General features: G+C 42.7%; 1 protein-coding gene across 5 annotated transcripts in view; it reads right to left on the reverse strand.

Moving 5' to 3' along the window:
• LOC144599632 (ephrin type-A receptor 3-like) overlaps positions 1-15796 on the reverse strand; it is a 319324-nt gene that overhangs the window by 118829 nt on the left and 184699 nt on the right. For all 5 annotated transcript variants that reach the window (XM_078410760.1, XM_078410761.1, XM_078410759.1 and 2 more), the window contains one exon: positions 13930-14085. In XM_078410760.1, coding sequence (XP_078266886.1) covers positions 13930-14085 — 156 coding nt within the window. The remainder of the gene's footprint in view (positions 1-13929; positions 14086-15796) is intronic.

The raw sequence follows: 15796 nt of genomic DNA on the forward strand, positions 1-15796 counted from the left end.
AAGATACAGTGAAAAATGTTATTTTGCATACTATCCAGGCAAATTCTACAAGCCATGAGGACATCAGATAGTGCAATAGATATATATCTATATCTATATCTATATACACAAATCATAATATGGTTTTACAGCTACAGAGAAGTGTAGATTAAAAAAAAGTTCTGGGGTTGCATGACGTAGATTGGGAGAATGAAGGGGAGGCCATTTAAAACTGAGATGGGAAGAAACCTTTTCACCCAGAGTTGTGAATTTATGGAATTCTCTGCCACAGAAGGCAGTGGAGGCCAATTCACTGGTTAAATTTAAAAGATACTCTAGAGGCTAGTGGAATCAAGGAATATGGGGAGAAGGCAGGCACAGATTATTGATTCTAGATGATCAGCCATGATCACAATGAATGGTGGTGCAGGCTCGAAGGGCCAAATGGCCTCCTCCTGCACCTATTTTCTATGTTTCTATCAGGAATTCATCCTTAGCATTGTGATGTTGGCATATATCTGAAGAGGGGTCTCGACCGGAGACTTTGCCCATTCCTTCTCTTCAGAGATGCTGCCTGTCCCGCTGAGTTACTCCAGCATGTTGTGTCTATCTTAGCAGATGTGGTCCATTCAAGATTGTGATTAACAGCAGGGAAGAAACGGTTCTTGAATCTGGTCCAATCAACTTTTATATCTCCTACCCAACAGGAGAGGAGAGGAAAGAGAATGACTGGGGAATGTGAGTGGTCCGTGATTATGGTGGCCAATTTCCCGAGGTAACAATAGAGTCGATGGGTAGGGGTAAGGATGTTAGTATATAATGGACCAGACTTTATTCACAAACATCTGCAATGTCTTGCAGCATTGGGCAGAGCAGTTTCCAAACCAAGCTGCGATGCACCTGGACATGATGTTTTGTTCTGTACACCTATAGAAACTGGTGAGAGACATTGGACACATACTGAATTTATTTAGCCTTCTGCAGAAACAGAGGTGCCGGTGTGCTTTCTTGGTTGTAGCCTCAATGAGTTCAATCATATCTTTTTAACTTTCAGCATCAGCTAATAGAAACAGTAGTCTGTTTGTTGGACACTTGCACTGTGCCAAGAAGAAATTAATATAATATAACATTTTAGAACTTTGACATGCAACACATGTCAAATATATAAAAGACCAAAGGATTCTTTAGATTTTGAGTTGGGTCCACAGTAATTCTCTTGTCATTTCGGAAAGAGTACAGAGCAGTGAAGGGTTGATTATAGAGGCATAGCTGTTCTGTTATTCCTTTGTCAGACTTCATCAGTGCCAAAATAAACAAATAACATGAGTAAGAGACGGTGATTTCAGTAGATGTCCCCAGAAATCTACAGCTTCCTCAGGAGCAGCTAGTCCAATGATTAAATACATCTCCTATAACCTATGCTGTAGATAATGGGTTAGCAGGGAAAGTGCTGGTTGGGTAACACATCAGAAGATCTGCGGATCAAAGTATAGTAAACAATGGTTTAAGAAATGAACAGAATAGTCTCAATGACTGTTGGCTTGAACATTTTCATAGTTCTTTGGTCTTGTAGACCAGTTATTTGGTCTTATAGACCAATTAGTCTGACATCAGTGGTGGGGAAGATGCTGGAGTCAATTATAAAGGGCGAAATTGCAGAGCATTTGGATAACAGTAACAGGATCGTTCCGAGTCAGTTTGATTTACGAAGGGGAAATCATGCTTGACTAATCTTCTGGAATTTTTTGAGGATGTAATTAGGAAAATGGACAGGGGAGAGCCGGTGGAAGTAGTGTACCTTGACTTTCAGAAAGCCTTCGACAAGGTCCCACATAGGAGATTAGTGTGCAAAATTAGAGCACATGGTATTGTGGGTAGGGTACTGACATGGATGGAAAATTGGTTGGCAGACAGAAAGCAAAGAGTGGGGATAAATGGGTCCCTTTCAGAATGGCAGGCAGTGACTAGTGGGGTACTGCAAGGCTCGGTCCTGGGACCGCAGTTATTTACAATATACATTAATGAATTGGATGAAGGGATTAAAAGCAACATTAGCAAATTTGCAGATGACACAAAGCTGGGGGGCAGTGTGAACTGTGAGGTAGATGCTATGAGGTTGCAGGGTGACTTGGACAGGCTGTGTGAGTGGGCGGATGCATGGCAGATGCAGTTTAATGTGGATAAGTGTGAGGTTATCCACTTTGGTGGTAGGAATAGGAAGGCAGATTATCTGATTGGTGTCAAATTAGGAAAAGGGGATGTACAACGAGATCTGGGTGTCCTAGTGCATCAGTCACTGAAAGAAAGCATGCAGGTACAGCAGGCAGTGAAGAAAGCCAATGAAATGTTGGCCTTCATAACAAGAGGAGTTGAGTATAGGAGCAAAGAGGTCCTTCTACAGTTGTACAGGGCCCTAGTGAGACTGCACCTGGAGTACTGTGTGCAGTTTTGGTCTCCAAATTTGAGGAAGGATATTCTTGCTATTGAGGGCGTGCAGTGTAGGTTTACTAGGTTAATTCCCGGAATGGCGGGACTGTCGTATGTTGAAATACTGGAGCGACTAGGCTTATATACACTGGAATTTAGAAGGATGAGAGGGGATCTTATTGAAACATATAGGATTATTAAGGGGTTGGACATGTTAGAGGCAGGAAACATGTTCCCAATGTTGGGGGAGTCCAGAACCAGGGGCCACAGTTTAAGAATAAAGGGTAGGCCATTTAGAACGGAGATGAGGAAAAACCTTTTCAGTCAGAGAGTTGTAAATCTGTGGAATTCTCTGCCTCAGAAGGCAGTGGAGGCCAGTTCCTTGAATGCTTTCAAGAGAGAGCTAGATAGAGCTCTTAAGGATAGCAGAGTCAGGGGGTATGGGGAGAAGGCAGGAATGGGGTACTGATTGAGAATGATCAGCCATGATCACATTGAATGGTGGTGCTGGCTCGAAGGGCCGAATGGCCTCCTGCAGCACCTATTGTCTATTGTGGGGAAAGGGACTCTGTTCCTTCAAACGATCCTCCTCATCGACATGTTAATAGGATCAGTCCCTCCATAAATCATAGTATTTTTGGTGATTTTTCACAAAGATGAGAGCCTGAGAGTCGAATTAAAAAGAAAACCCCACCAGACTACTATCATTTTTAGATCTTTGCCACAATGATGTAGAGAACTCATGACTGGAATTGTCCATTGATTTGAACCTTATTCTCAGTGCCTTTTCCATCAAAAATATTGTCTTTCTCCCACATTGTTTACACTTTACATATACATGCTTAGACCATCAACTAGGAAGACATGTTGGCTATTAAGGACTTAATGGTGTAAAAGCAGAAGGGATGACAAATGTTAATGAGTATTTTGCATCTTTTTATAATGGAAGTGGTGATGTGAAAGCTACATTAATAGGATGTTACCAGATAAAAAACATACCAGAAGAGTTCACTTGTTAACCACCTGATTCAGAAGGAATACATGTGCAATTGCTAGTTTAAGTAGAAAGATGATGAGGCATTGGGAACTTTTTTCAAGTCCTGCTCGATACTAGAATAGTGTTTGAATGCATTGTTCCAGAACAGTGTCGGAAGGAATTGCAGATGCTGGATTATACCATAAGATAGAAACAAAGTCAGTCTGAAGAAGGGATCCCCCCCAAAAACGTCACCTATTCCTTTTTTTCCAGGGATGCTGCCTGACCCGCTGAGTTGCTCCAGCTTTTTGTGTCTATCTTCAGTGTAAACCACCATCTGCAGTTCTTTCCGACATTTTGTGTCGATCCTTGTTCCAGAACAAGGCTACTGAAAAGCACAGAAACCGCAGCTTAACATTGGAACCGAGGAAGTTACTGGAAACATTATGGGCCACATACACTCATATGTAGAGGTAGTGTTTAGTCAAGGACTGTACCATGGATTTGTTCAAGATAAATCATGTCTGAAATAAATTAATTAAATGTTTTGATCGGGTAACAGAAAAGATTGATCACGGAAGTGGTGCATGAGTTGTCAGAGTCAAATAATATGGAACAGTCTCTTCAGAATGTTCTGATTTGGTGGTACAATGAATATCGGGAAAGAAATGCACCTGTGTAGATTAATTTAAAAAAATCTATATAAAAATGTATCAAAAATGCACAATAACTCGGTATCTGAAAAAGGAATATTTCCTCGTTGGCTGCGGTCTCTCAGTAACCCCTCTCCCTCAGCAACCTAAGTCACTGCCTGCATTACCACTGGTATTAAACTGGTATTATATCTCTTGCAACTCCAGTTTTTATTTCTGCTTGTCTAAATGTTTTTTTCTTCATCTGCTTTAATCTTTAATTTTTAAAGATGAATCTTTAAAAATGAACATTTTCTGGAGCTATTGAGTTAAACATTAATGATTTGAATATCTAAAGACACACTGTATGTAGGAGGCACTGTTCCATATAGAAAGCCTGACTGCTACAGCAAAAAAAAAAGGAATCTAAAACTTTTCCCAAAGGCTTAAGCACTGCAAAACTAGGTCAAAAAGAGGTATATGCTCTAAAAACACATACATATACTGTCTTCCACACTTTCCTTCCTCCCATTGTTGTCCCTTGCTATTAGCCAAAAAAAAAAAACCATAATAGTTAAAGAACTACAATTTCCTCAGCTCATTAAATGAAGATTATGTTGGTCATTTTGATTAATCCATTCCTTAAAGTTATGCATGCTTGGGCTTTCTGATTAATTTGCCCATCATTTGACTGCACTGGTGCCGTGGTGTAGTTCGCTTACTCTGGAGAACACGCATGCTTCTTTTAAAGCAAAAGGCTCACTGTAAGACCTCTGCTTTATCTCCAAAAATGACTCCTTCAAGTTTTAATTGTTCTCTGCTGATAAATAGCCATAATTGAAACAAAAATCCTTAAAAAAAAAAAAAAAAGCATTTAGAGATACGACGTGTAAACAGGCCCTCCGGCCCATGGAGACCGTGCCGACCAGCGATCACCCCGTACATTAGTTCCATGTCCTAAACCCTAGGGATAATTCACAGGGCCAATTAACCTAAAAAAATTGCATGTCTTTGGAAAGTGGGCGGAAACTGGGGCGCCCAGAGGAAAACCACGCGGTCACAGGAAGAACGTGCAGACTCCATACAGACAGCACCAGAGGTCGGGATCAAACCCGGGTCTCTGGAACTGTGAGGCAGCAGCCCTACTGCTGCATCCACAGCGCCACTGCTTTTCTGGTGACTATTTTCAGATATGGTATGACTTTAAACTAGTTTTGAGTTGGGGCAAAATCATGACTGGCCTCAAAGTATCTAGTAACTAAAAATAGCAACATTAAAAAAGTACAAACCACTGGAGGAACATCAGCAGGTCAGGGAACAGGTCAGGAGGCAGAGGGATGGTCGCCATTTTGGGTCGAGACCCAGAGTCAAGACTGAAAAGCGCGAGTGTTTTATCACATTACATTTTCTTTCTCCACATTGCGTATTGCTGTTCTTAAGTCACCTCTAGCTACCCGAGCAGGAAGGGATATACGCAGAGTTACCATTAACAACTAACCAGATTCTAACAGCACCTTGAAAGATAGCTCAACTGTGATGCCTGAAGGCAAAGCAACAATTGACAAATGCCAATGACAAATTTCTTCAGGAACAGGCAGGCTGCCTGTACAGCTCGTCCAAGGAGAACACAGGGGCAGATACCCAATCACCGGGTTATACAAACTTACAACAGCAGATGGGCAGCAACCAAAAGTCAGAAGCATTAACTAAAAAAAAAAATTTGCTTTTAAGCAAGTGGGATGCAATCTTCCATGTACAATACTGCCTGTCTGTTGCCTCTTTTGCTGGTAATTTCTCTTATTCGGGTGGGCATATTATAAGAGATAAAATTATCAAGTCGAAAAGCAGGGCGGAAAAAAAAGCAAACCAGTTAGTGTTTTGTCTGAAAAGATTGAGCTGCAAGGATTGGAAGCACTATGAAGATGTATGCTGCAACACGGTATTGAAATTTGCAATATATTAAATGGCACTGCTGATATAAATTATGTTACAGTAAAGGGTACAATCAGCTTGTGTAAAAATTGTGTCGTAAAAGATTTCAGAACAGCAGAGGATTTTTTTTTTGACCAACATTATTCCCTCTGGGGCAATTGAGGAACCTTAGTTCAAGATTTATATTGGACATACTTGTAGTCCGTCAACAGAGAAGGTGGTCCTCTGGCCCACTGATTCCCTGCTGACCATCAAACACCCAAATACACCGATCCCATTTAATACTCCTCGTATTCTTAACAACTACTGCAAGACTCTACCACTCATCTACATACCCAGAGCATTTTAAAGTGGATTAGGTAACGTTACAACTTTGGGTAGGTAAGAGACAACCAGAGCATTTGGAGGGAACCTATAGGATCATAGGGAGAGTGTGCAAACTCCACAAAGATAGCACTGAAGTTCCTGATCGAACTTGGATCGTTGGAGCCATGCACCCTAATCCTTATGGTGAAAATAAAATGGTTCCAAGTCAGCTGCTGGTATCTTGTCCACATCCTATTGAATATCTGGAGTGTGATGTTGGTAGTTAGCAGCTAAATATAACTATCATGTCATAAAAATCTCTACTTGAGTAAACTCTTGCAGTTACAGGTTTGTAGGTCAATTAACCTGGTATACAGTTAAAATTGTCCCTGGAGTTGACGTGTGGGGATCGTTGGTCGGTGCGTACTCAGTGGGCCGAGTGTTACTCGGTGTTTCCGCACTGTATTTCTAAACTAAACTAAAATCTGCCCCTCTTTTGGCTGGGTATCAATTCTGCATTGTTCAATTTGTTGTTACAGAGAGTCTTAGATAATGTTGTTACGTTAAACGGAGCTGTCATTTACAGGTTGTGAGTTCCACAGAGATCAGAGATGTGATCACACTGAAGAGACAGCTGCAGGAAAAGACCACCAGGATTTGGCCTAAAATCAGCCATTCAGATTCGAGGGGTCACTACCTAGTCTTGGCTTGGTTCCTTTGGAGGGGAGGAGGTTAAGTGTGGACCTGGTAAGAGCTGTACAAAATGATCAACGGCACAGAAAGGGTAGATGATTGGAACTATTCCCCATGGCAGATGCCAACTTTTACAGGGAATAGGTTTATGTTAAGGGCAAGATGTTTTTCACCTTGAGGGTGGTTGAGATCTGGAATGTTCTGCCTGAGTGAGTGAGTGGTGGGGGCAGGTATCCTCATCACATTTAATAAGCATAAATTGCTAATTTTTAATAAGGTCATGGAGCAAGTGGTAAAAGATATTAGTATGGATGGGCATGTAATGGTTGGCATGGATACACTACGAGGTGACTGCTGGTCGGCAAGGTGGGCAGAAGGGACAGTTTCCTCATTGTTTAAAGTCACAAGAGTCTCAAACTCTGCTCATTTTTCTAATCCACATTCACTTTCAAGTTCCCTCAGAAGAGCCTGGGAAATTCATCAATTGCACTGAGAGAAAGAAGACATATAATTTTCTTTGGAAAGATAGAAATTATATTCTATTTTGCAGACTCTGTTCACATCTCTGCTACCATTATCTAACTGCCTGCGGTTGCAATTAAATCATATTTTAGGTCTTTTCCCCCCACCCCCATCTACTGTGAATGCATTCAAACTGGATTGACATCATATTTCTCTCGAATGCAGTCATTAATATTTTGCGAGGGGGAGGAGATGCAGCTCCCAACTCTGCAGTAAATAAAAGCTTGAACAAATTTCCACCTGCAATAGAAATGTGAAATCTCACAACTCCTGTTGCAAGGATGTCAAAGTGTAAAGCATTTGCGAGAAGACCTGCCATAATTTTGCCTTCGGATAAGAGGGAGATTTTGGCAATGAAAGTATACCGAGGAAGGGAGGCACAGGTTTTGCAAACTGAACTTTCGATGCTCCAAATGCAAAGTCCCGTAAACATAGAAACACATTTTAAAACGAGCACCAATGCACATTTTACAATCCACTTTTCAATAGTTCCTCATGTTGGACTGTGATTTTACATGGCAAACAACATACTGCTAGAGAAACTCAGTGGGTCAGACAGCATCTATGGAAGGCGTCAAGGGTTATTGGGAGAAGGCAGGAGAAAGGGGTTGGGAGGGAAAGATAGATCAGCCATGATTGAATGTTGGAGTAAACTTGATGGGCCGAATGGCCTAATTCTGCTCCGATAAGGTATGAATTAGACACACAATGTTTCAGGTGAGACCTTCCTTCAGACTACAAATCTGAAGAAAATGCCGCCCATCCATTGCCCGCCACAGACATTGCCTGACCTGCTGAGTTCCTCCAGAACTTTGTTTTTTGCTCAGGTTTCCAATATCTGCACACTCTTGCATCTCCTGTGATTACGAAGGGACAGAGTGAGATACAAGGAGATATGTACAAGGAGAACAGTGAAAGGCTATTTCCAATAGTAGGAGAGTTTAGGACTAGAAGCCATACCCTCAGAATAAAAGGATGTACCTGTAGAAAGGAGATTAGGAGGGATATCTTTGGTCAGAGGGTGGTGAATCTGTGGATTCATTGCCACCAACGGCTGTGGAGGCCAAGGCGATGGATATTGTTAAGGCGGATTTTGACAGATTCTTGATTAGTATGGGTGGCAGCGGTTATCGGGAGAAGGCAGGAGAGTGGGGTTGAGGGGGAAAGATAGATCAGCCATGATTAAATGGCGGAGTAGACTTGATGGGCCGAATGGCCTAATTTTGCTCCTAGAACTTACACCGTGCAGTTTGTGCTGCAGGCTGCGTCATTCCATGGTAATAAATAACTTGCGTTGGGACACAAATTCTTTAAAGTTAGCTTCTCCTGTGCACTGGGATTGAAAGGGTGTCATGGGACAAGGCAGACCCCAAATTTAATTCCAGTCCTGTCGAGAGATCGCTGAACTGACAGGGTAAACGGCTAGTGCAGGTATTAACCTCTGTACCCCCTAGCTTCACTCAGAAAGAACACTAATGTGTTCAGGTTCCCGCTCTGGGACTTGCTCCAGCAACACACTATTGGAGAGTGACACATATAATCAGCAAGAATGGCACATTTTGCAAGCAATTTCTATTTATTTATTTTCAGTGACATTTGTCAAAAAAGACTGTCAATCCTGCTGAATAATACTGAGCAGTCAATCAGTTTCCCCTTAGAGCCTTAGCTCCCAAAGTATAAATAACAGTTTTTATGGACTGAAATCGATAGTCTTGAAGCTCGTTTTGGAAAACCACAAATTTCCCTCTCTAATCCTGCAGCATTTACAATATAAAGCTCGCATTATAAACTACAAAATGATTTGTGGTGAGAAAGCAACTACACTGCTGAAAATCGTATGAGTGCTGAAATTACTGTAAATATTAAGCAGGTTAGGCAGCACCCGAGAAAAAAGAAATAGTATTTCAGGTGAATAACCTTGGATCAGGCATTCGGAGTGAGAGATGTAACAGTTTCGAGGATAGAGACAGAGAAATGTTAGAAAATAAAGAAAATAGATTCTGTGAAAGGAGTTAAATGAAATGGGATTTTCAGAAGATTTTTATGGATCATAAATTTTAGTTTATGCTTAGTTGAGAGATACAGCATAGAAACGGGCCCTTCGGCCCACCGAGTCTGTGCCGACCAACCATCGCCTGTACTCTAGTTCTACCCAGTCACCAATCCTCCAACTGAAAGCGATGTCATGGTCATCTTCGAACCCGAAGGACGAACAACAACAACAACAACAGTTCTACCCTACACACGAGGGACAATTTACAGAACCCCATTAACCCTACAAACCTGCACGTTTTTTGGAATGCGGAAGGAAACCGTAGCACCCGGAGAACATGCAAACCCCACACAGACAGCACCCGTAGTCAGGATCAAACCCAGGTCTCTGGCACTGCAAGGCAGCAACCCCACCACTGCACCATCTCCTCTTCTACCTCAGGATCGAATCAGGATCTCTAGCATTGTAAGGCAGCAGTGCCGGCAGAGCAATGTTGGCACAGCAATGGTGGCACAGATTAGGTTTTGTGTAGCCAACTCTATTCTAATTAAATCTATAACTGTTAATCAATTAAATTAGGGCAAAACTAAATCTTTCAAACTTGGATTTCTCTCATTGGCCACAGTGGTTGAAAATGCAGTCCAAATCTCACAGATCGAGAAAGTCCCCAAAGAATTTCAAAATCTGCGAAGAGCTTATTGACCTCATTTTTTTCTGCATTCACTGTTTCTCAGCTCTCCACCCTTGTCACGTTCACCACTGCTGGGTTGAATTAAAAGTCGCTGCAACTCTAAACTATTCCGAGTACTGACGATCGATTCTCATCCCTAAAATTTGGTCTGGATCTTCCGATTTAGAAAAAAAGATCAACTTTCTGCATGTAAGTGCCGGTTTACACTGATGGGAATTTGAGACTTGCAAGCAAAAGTAGAGGTCCCACATATCTGCTCTGCGCATCATGATCTTGGCATGACAATGTGCTGTTGCTGGACTTCTCATGTCTCATATAGTATCATTTTCCTTCGGAGGCGCAAGGTGGCCATTTGGCACATCCAGTTTGTGCCTTTCCTCAGAGCACCCATCATTCCCATTCCACCATTTTGTTTAATTTAGTTTCGAGATACGGCACGGAAACAGGCCATTCAGCCCACCGAGACCGTGCTGACCAGCGATCCCCATACACTAATGCTACTCTACAAACTAGGGACAAATTACAATTAACCTACAAACCTGTACATCTTTGGAATGTGGGAGGAAACCAGAGCACCCGGAGAAAATCCCCCACCTGTTCATGGGGAGAACGTACAAACACCGTCCAGACAGCGCCCACAGTCAGGAATGAATCTGGGTCACTGGTGCTGTAAGACAACAACTCTACCGCTGTGCCACCGTGCCGCTCTCCAAGTTGCAATTATATTGCTAGTCTTTAATCATCATTGGGTCGAAACCTTGGGCTTCTTACCCGACAACACTGTGGAAGTACCTTCACTTGAATGGCTTCAGCAGTTTATGATGGTGGCTGGGACTATATTGTTACATAATCATTGTTAGGGCGGCACAATGGTGCAGTGGTAGAGTTGCTGCCTGACAGCGCCAGAGACCCGGGTTCAACCCTGACTATGGGTGTTTGTACGGAGTTTGGATGTTCTCCCCGTGACCTGCGTGGGTTTTCCCCGGGAGCTCCGGTTTCCTCCCACACTCCAAAGACGTAGAGGTTTGTAGGTTTAATTGGCTTGGTAAAATTATAAATTGTCCCTAGTGTGTGTCGGATAGTGTTTTCGTGTGCGGGGATCACTGTTGGCACGGACTTGATGGACCGAAGGGCCTGTTTCCGCATGGCATCTCTCAACTAACCTAAACACGCCTTTCTAATTTGAACATTTCTGCTCTGTGGAGGATGAGGTTGAAAGGATTGCAGCTACAAATCTGAAATTATAGCCTGAATGGGCGATGAATCCAGGATTGAGTTTTGCTGTACTTGGGTGGATCATCAAATTCTCCCTCCCCCCATTGAATCTTCTGCACTCTATTACAATACCTTGTGCGATTCCTGTTGTACAGTCAGACTAAGCCATTAAACTAAATGTAGGAATATCTAGGTATCCATTTATCAGCAGCTTGCAGTCTTTTTGCTAATGGTAAAATTAAATAGAATTTTCAAATGTGACATCTCATTTAGCTTTTAACAGGTTATTTCCATTTATTACCATCTGTGTGGGTCATGCTGGATTGTCGCCGGAGCTTATATAAACCAGCCTGCCTTTGTGTCAACCTCTTAATGGGAAATAAAACCTGTCTTGGTGGATTTAGCCTGGCTCCCGTCACTTTCTTTAGATTAGCTGACAGAGGATGTCCTTTTCAAGCCTTCACAGTAGCTACGAGCACAATGGATAGGAAAATCTGGCTTGATGCACCAAGCAAATTATCAAAAGCAGTGACCAAACTATGACATATACTGCACGACTCAACAGCCTGAATCTGCAGTTGGCCACAAAATGTGGAATAAAACATGATGGAACAGGAGCCCTGCAACAGGAGCCACAGGAATCCATGCAGCCATGCATGGGGAATGACTTCCATGCTTACATTTATGTTTTTTACATGCGGATGAGGGGTGATCTTGTAGAGGTGTACAAAATCATGAGAGGAATAGATTGGGTAAACGCACAGCCTTTTGCCCATAGTAGGGGAAATTGAGAATCAGAGGGAATAGGTTTAAGGTGAGGGGGGAAGGATTTAATAAGAACCTGAGGGGTAACTTTCTTTTACTGAAATGGTGGTAGGTTTATGGAATGAGCTGCTGGAGGAGGTAGTTGAGGCAGGTACTATCGCAATATTTAAGTGTAAGAAAATAACTGCAGATGCTGGTACAAATCGAAGGTATTTATTCACGAAATGCTGGAGTAACTCAGCGGGTCAGGCAGCATCTCAGGAGAGAAGGAATGGGTGACGTTTCGGGTCGAGACCCTTCTTCAGACTGATGTCAGGGGGGCGCTGTAAGACTCTATGACTATGACATTATCTGGGCAAGCTGCAGATTGCCAGGCACCTGGAAGGCAATTGCTGCAGTCACATGTGACACAGAAAATTATACGTCTAATAGAGCTCTTAGAAAAAGCATTTCTCAAATGGATAAACACAAAGTGCTGGAATAACTCAGCGGGTCAGTCAGGCAGACTTACACCCGCTGAGTTACTCCAGCACTTTGCATCTATCTTTGGTATCAACCAGCATTTGCAGTGCTTTGTTTCTACATTTCTCATATGGAGCTGGCTCAGTGGCTTTAGGTGGACCAGTGGCGACGGTCTTGGGTCAGATGTGGAATTCGACACACGTATCCAAGATGTAGTCAGAAGAGGTAGACATCAAGGGAAAGGAATAGGAGCCAGATTGTAGCATCCAACATTGAGTCATACAGCATGGAAACAGGCTCTCCGACCCAACTTGCCCATGCTGGCCAAGTTGCCCCATCAAAACTAGTCCCACCTGCCCACATTTGGCCCATATCCCTCTAAACCCTTCCTATCCATGCACCTGTCCAAATGACTTTTAAATGTTGTTGTAGTACCTGCCTCAACTATCTCCTCTGGCAGCTTTTTTCTTATACCCACGGCACGGTGGCGCAGCGGTAGAGTTGCTGCCTTACAGCGAATGCAACGCCGGAGACCTGGGGTCGATCCCGACTACAGTATTGTCTGTACGGAGTTTGTACATTCTCCCCGTGGGTTTTCTCCGAGATCTTCGGTTTCCTGCCACACTCCAAAGACGTACAGGTATGTAGGTTAATTGGCTTGGTAAATGTAAAAATTGTCCCTAGTGGGTACAGGATAGTGTTAATGTGCGGGGATCGCTGGTCGATGAGGACCCGGTGGGCCGAAAAGGGCCTGTTTCCGCGCTGTATCTCCAAACTCTGAACTAAACCTTCCGAGTGAAAAAGGTACCTATTATATCTTTAGTTGTACATGCAGCTTTGGCACCAACCATACTTTGCAGAATAGTCTGAGGGACTCCTGACTGACACAATCATTGCTGCCACTGCAAAGCCCATTTAATGCAGACTCTCAGGCAAACGTTCCACAAACCCTGTAATCAATGGCTGGCAACAGCAACCACATGAACTTTATCAATCTTTAACTTTCATTCCTGCAACAAACTCTGTATAGAACTTAATTCTATTTTGACGTTTAAACATACAACCATGGAACCATTGAAAGCCGATTTAAAGCAAATTATTTTTTTAAAAAAGAAGTTATTTCACAACCATCATTCCACAACATATTATTAAGGCAGTTTATGGTAAATATTAGATTGAAAGATATCAATGCCCGAGGAACACTGCAGGACTGCTCAATCCTAATATCAAGTCACTTCTGAAAGAGATGGTGCTCTAAACTTCATGCACTTCTGAATGATTAGACCTCCACAGTATTGTGTGGGCTTCAGTAACTCTGGTATTACTCTACACTTACTTGTACACGGCATTGCCCTGGGGTCCGAATCTGCCCTGTAGTAACCTTTTTCACAGGTACATTGGGATGAGCTCTCTTCATGCGAGTAGCTATGAGGTGGGCACTTCATACAATATGCATCCATGGAGGAAGCCTTGTAAAAACCAGGCCGGCATGCTAGAAACAAAACAAAAGAAGCTGTTAGAACACGTTCACACAAATCATTACAAATTACTTCAGCACTGGTGTAGACCCATTGCATAGAAACATAGAAAATAGGTGCAGGAGGAGGCCATTCGGCCCTTCGAGCCAGCACCGCCATTCATTGTGATCATGGCTGATCATCCACAATCAGTAACCTGTGCCCAACTTCTCTCGTTATCCCCTGATTCCACTAGCTCCCAGAGCTCTATCTAACTCTCTCTTAAATTCTTCCAGTGACTTGGCCTCCACTGCCCTTCGTGGCTCTATGTGCTCAGTACAAAACCTGCTCTTAGTTCTCTTTACCACCTGTAACCCAGGCCTGTAGCAAGAACACATGCAACTCTAAATATACAACACAGTGCTCGACTGTAGCGAAAGCTTCATGATTTTCACATACAAAATGAAAATCCTCTAACACTTCCCAGCAAGGCACAAAGTACCGACAAAACTTTCCATAAATCTTTAAACTAAGTTGCAAAAGGAAGAGTACAGGAGGAGTCATTCACACAGAGGCACAAATATGATTGAACATAACTGGAAATATGTGTACTGCTCAATGTAACTCTTACACTCTTGAACTTCAGCATGATTGTGCCTATGTATATAGTAAGATTTTTACTGAACTGTATGCAAAATGGCCAAGGTACATGTGACAATAAAGTACCATTGAACATTAATTAAATAGCTAAAAAAAATGGCCACACAACAGCATGAATTTGCTCAAATCCAATGATCGTCTCCATTACCAAGCTGTGTAATCAGATTTAAGAACATATAAATTAGGAGCAGAATTCTGCTACTTGGCCCCTCAAGCCTCCTCTACTGACTTTAGACTTTAGAGATACAGTGTGGATATAGGCCCTTCGGCCCGCTGACCAGCGTTCCGTGTACACTAAGACTATCCCACATACTCGCGACAATTTACAATTTTACAGAAGCCATTTAACCCACAGACCGAAGGTAGACACAAAATGCTGGAGTAGCTTCGACAGCATCTGTGGAAAGAATGAATGGATGATGTTTCGGGTGGAGACCATTCTTCGGACTGATGTCAGGGGAGAGGGAGATACATAGATAAGGAAGTGTAAGGTGTGAAACCAGGACAAGGGGGATGGAGATTAAGGAAAATGTAGAATAGATCATTGTTACCTGGGAGAAGGTAACAACAAAGCACACAGAGATAAAATGTACTCGGAGTCAGATTGGTTGAAGAACTGGGAAGGGGGTGGGATGGGGAGAGAGGAAAGCAAGGGTTACTTGAAGTTAGAGAAGTCAATGGGGTGACATCAGTTTGAAGAAGGGTCTCGACCCGAAACGTCACCCATTCCATCTCTCCGGAGATACTGCCTGTCCCGCTGAGTTACACCAGCATTTTGTATCTAACTTTTGTTTTTCTACCTTGTTTAGTTTAGAGATACAGTGTGGGGGTAATTTACAGAGGCCAATTAACCTACAAACCTGCACGTCTTTGGCATGCGAGAGGAAACTGGAGAACACCGAGTAAACCTATGCAGTCACAGGATGAATGCATTGGGGATCAGGATTGAACTAGAGTCTCAGGCATTATGAGGCAGCTGCTCCACCGGCTGCACGGAGGTATTGATCAAGGGTGATATAGCATCTGCAATCTTCCTACTGAAACTTATTATCGCGAGCCAAGATAGAAATAAAACATGATCTATTG

Source organism: Rhinoraja longicauda, chromosome 13 (assembly GCF_053455715.1).
Source record: "Rhinoraja longicauda isolate Sanriku21f chromosome 13, sRhiLon1.1, whole genome shotgun sequence".
Lineage (NCBI taxonomy): Eukaryota > Metazoa > Chordata > Chondrichthyes > Rajiformes > Arhynchobatidae > Rhinoraja > Rhinoraja longicauda.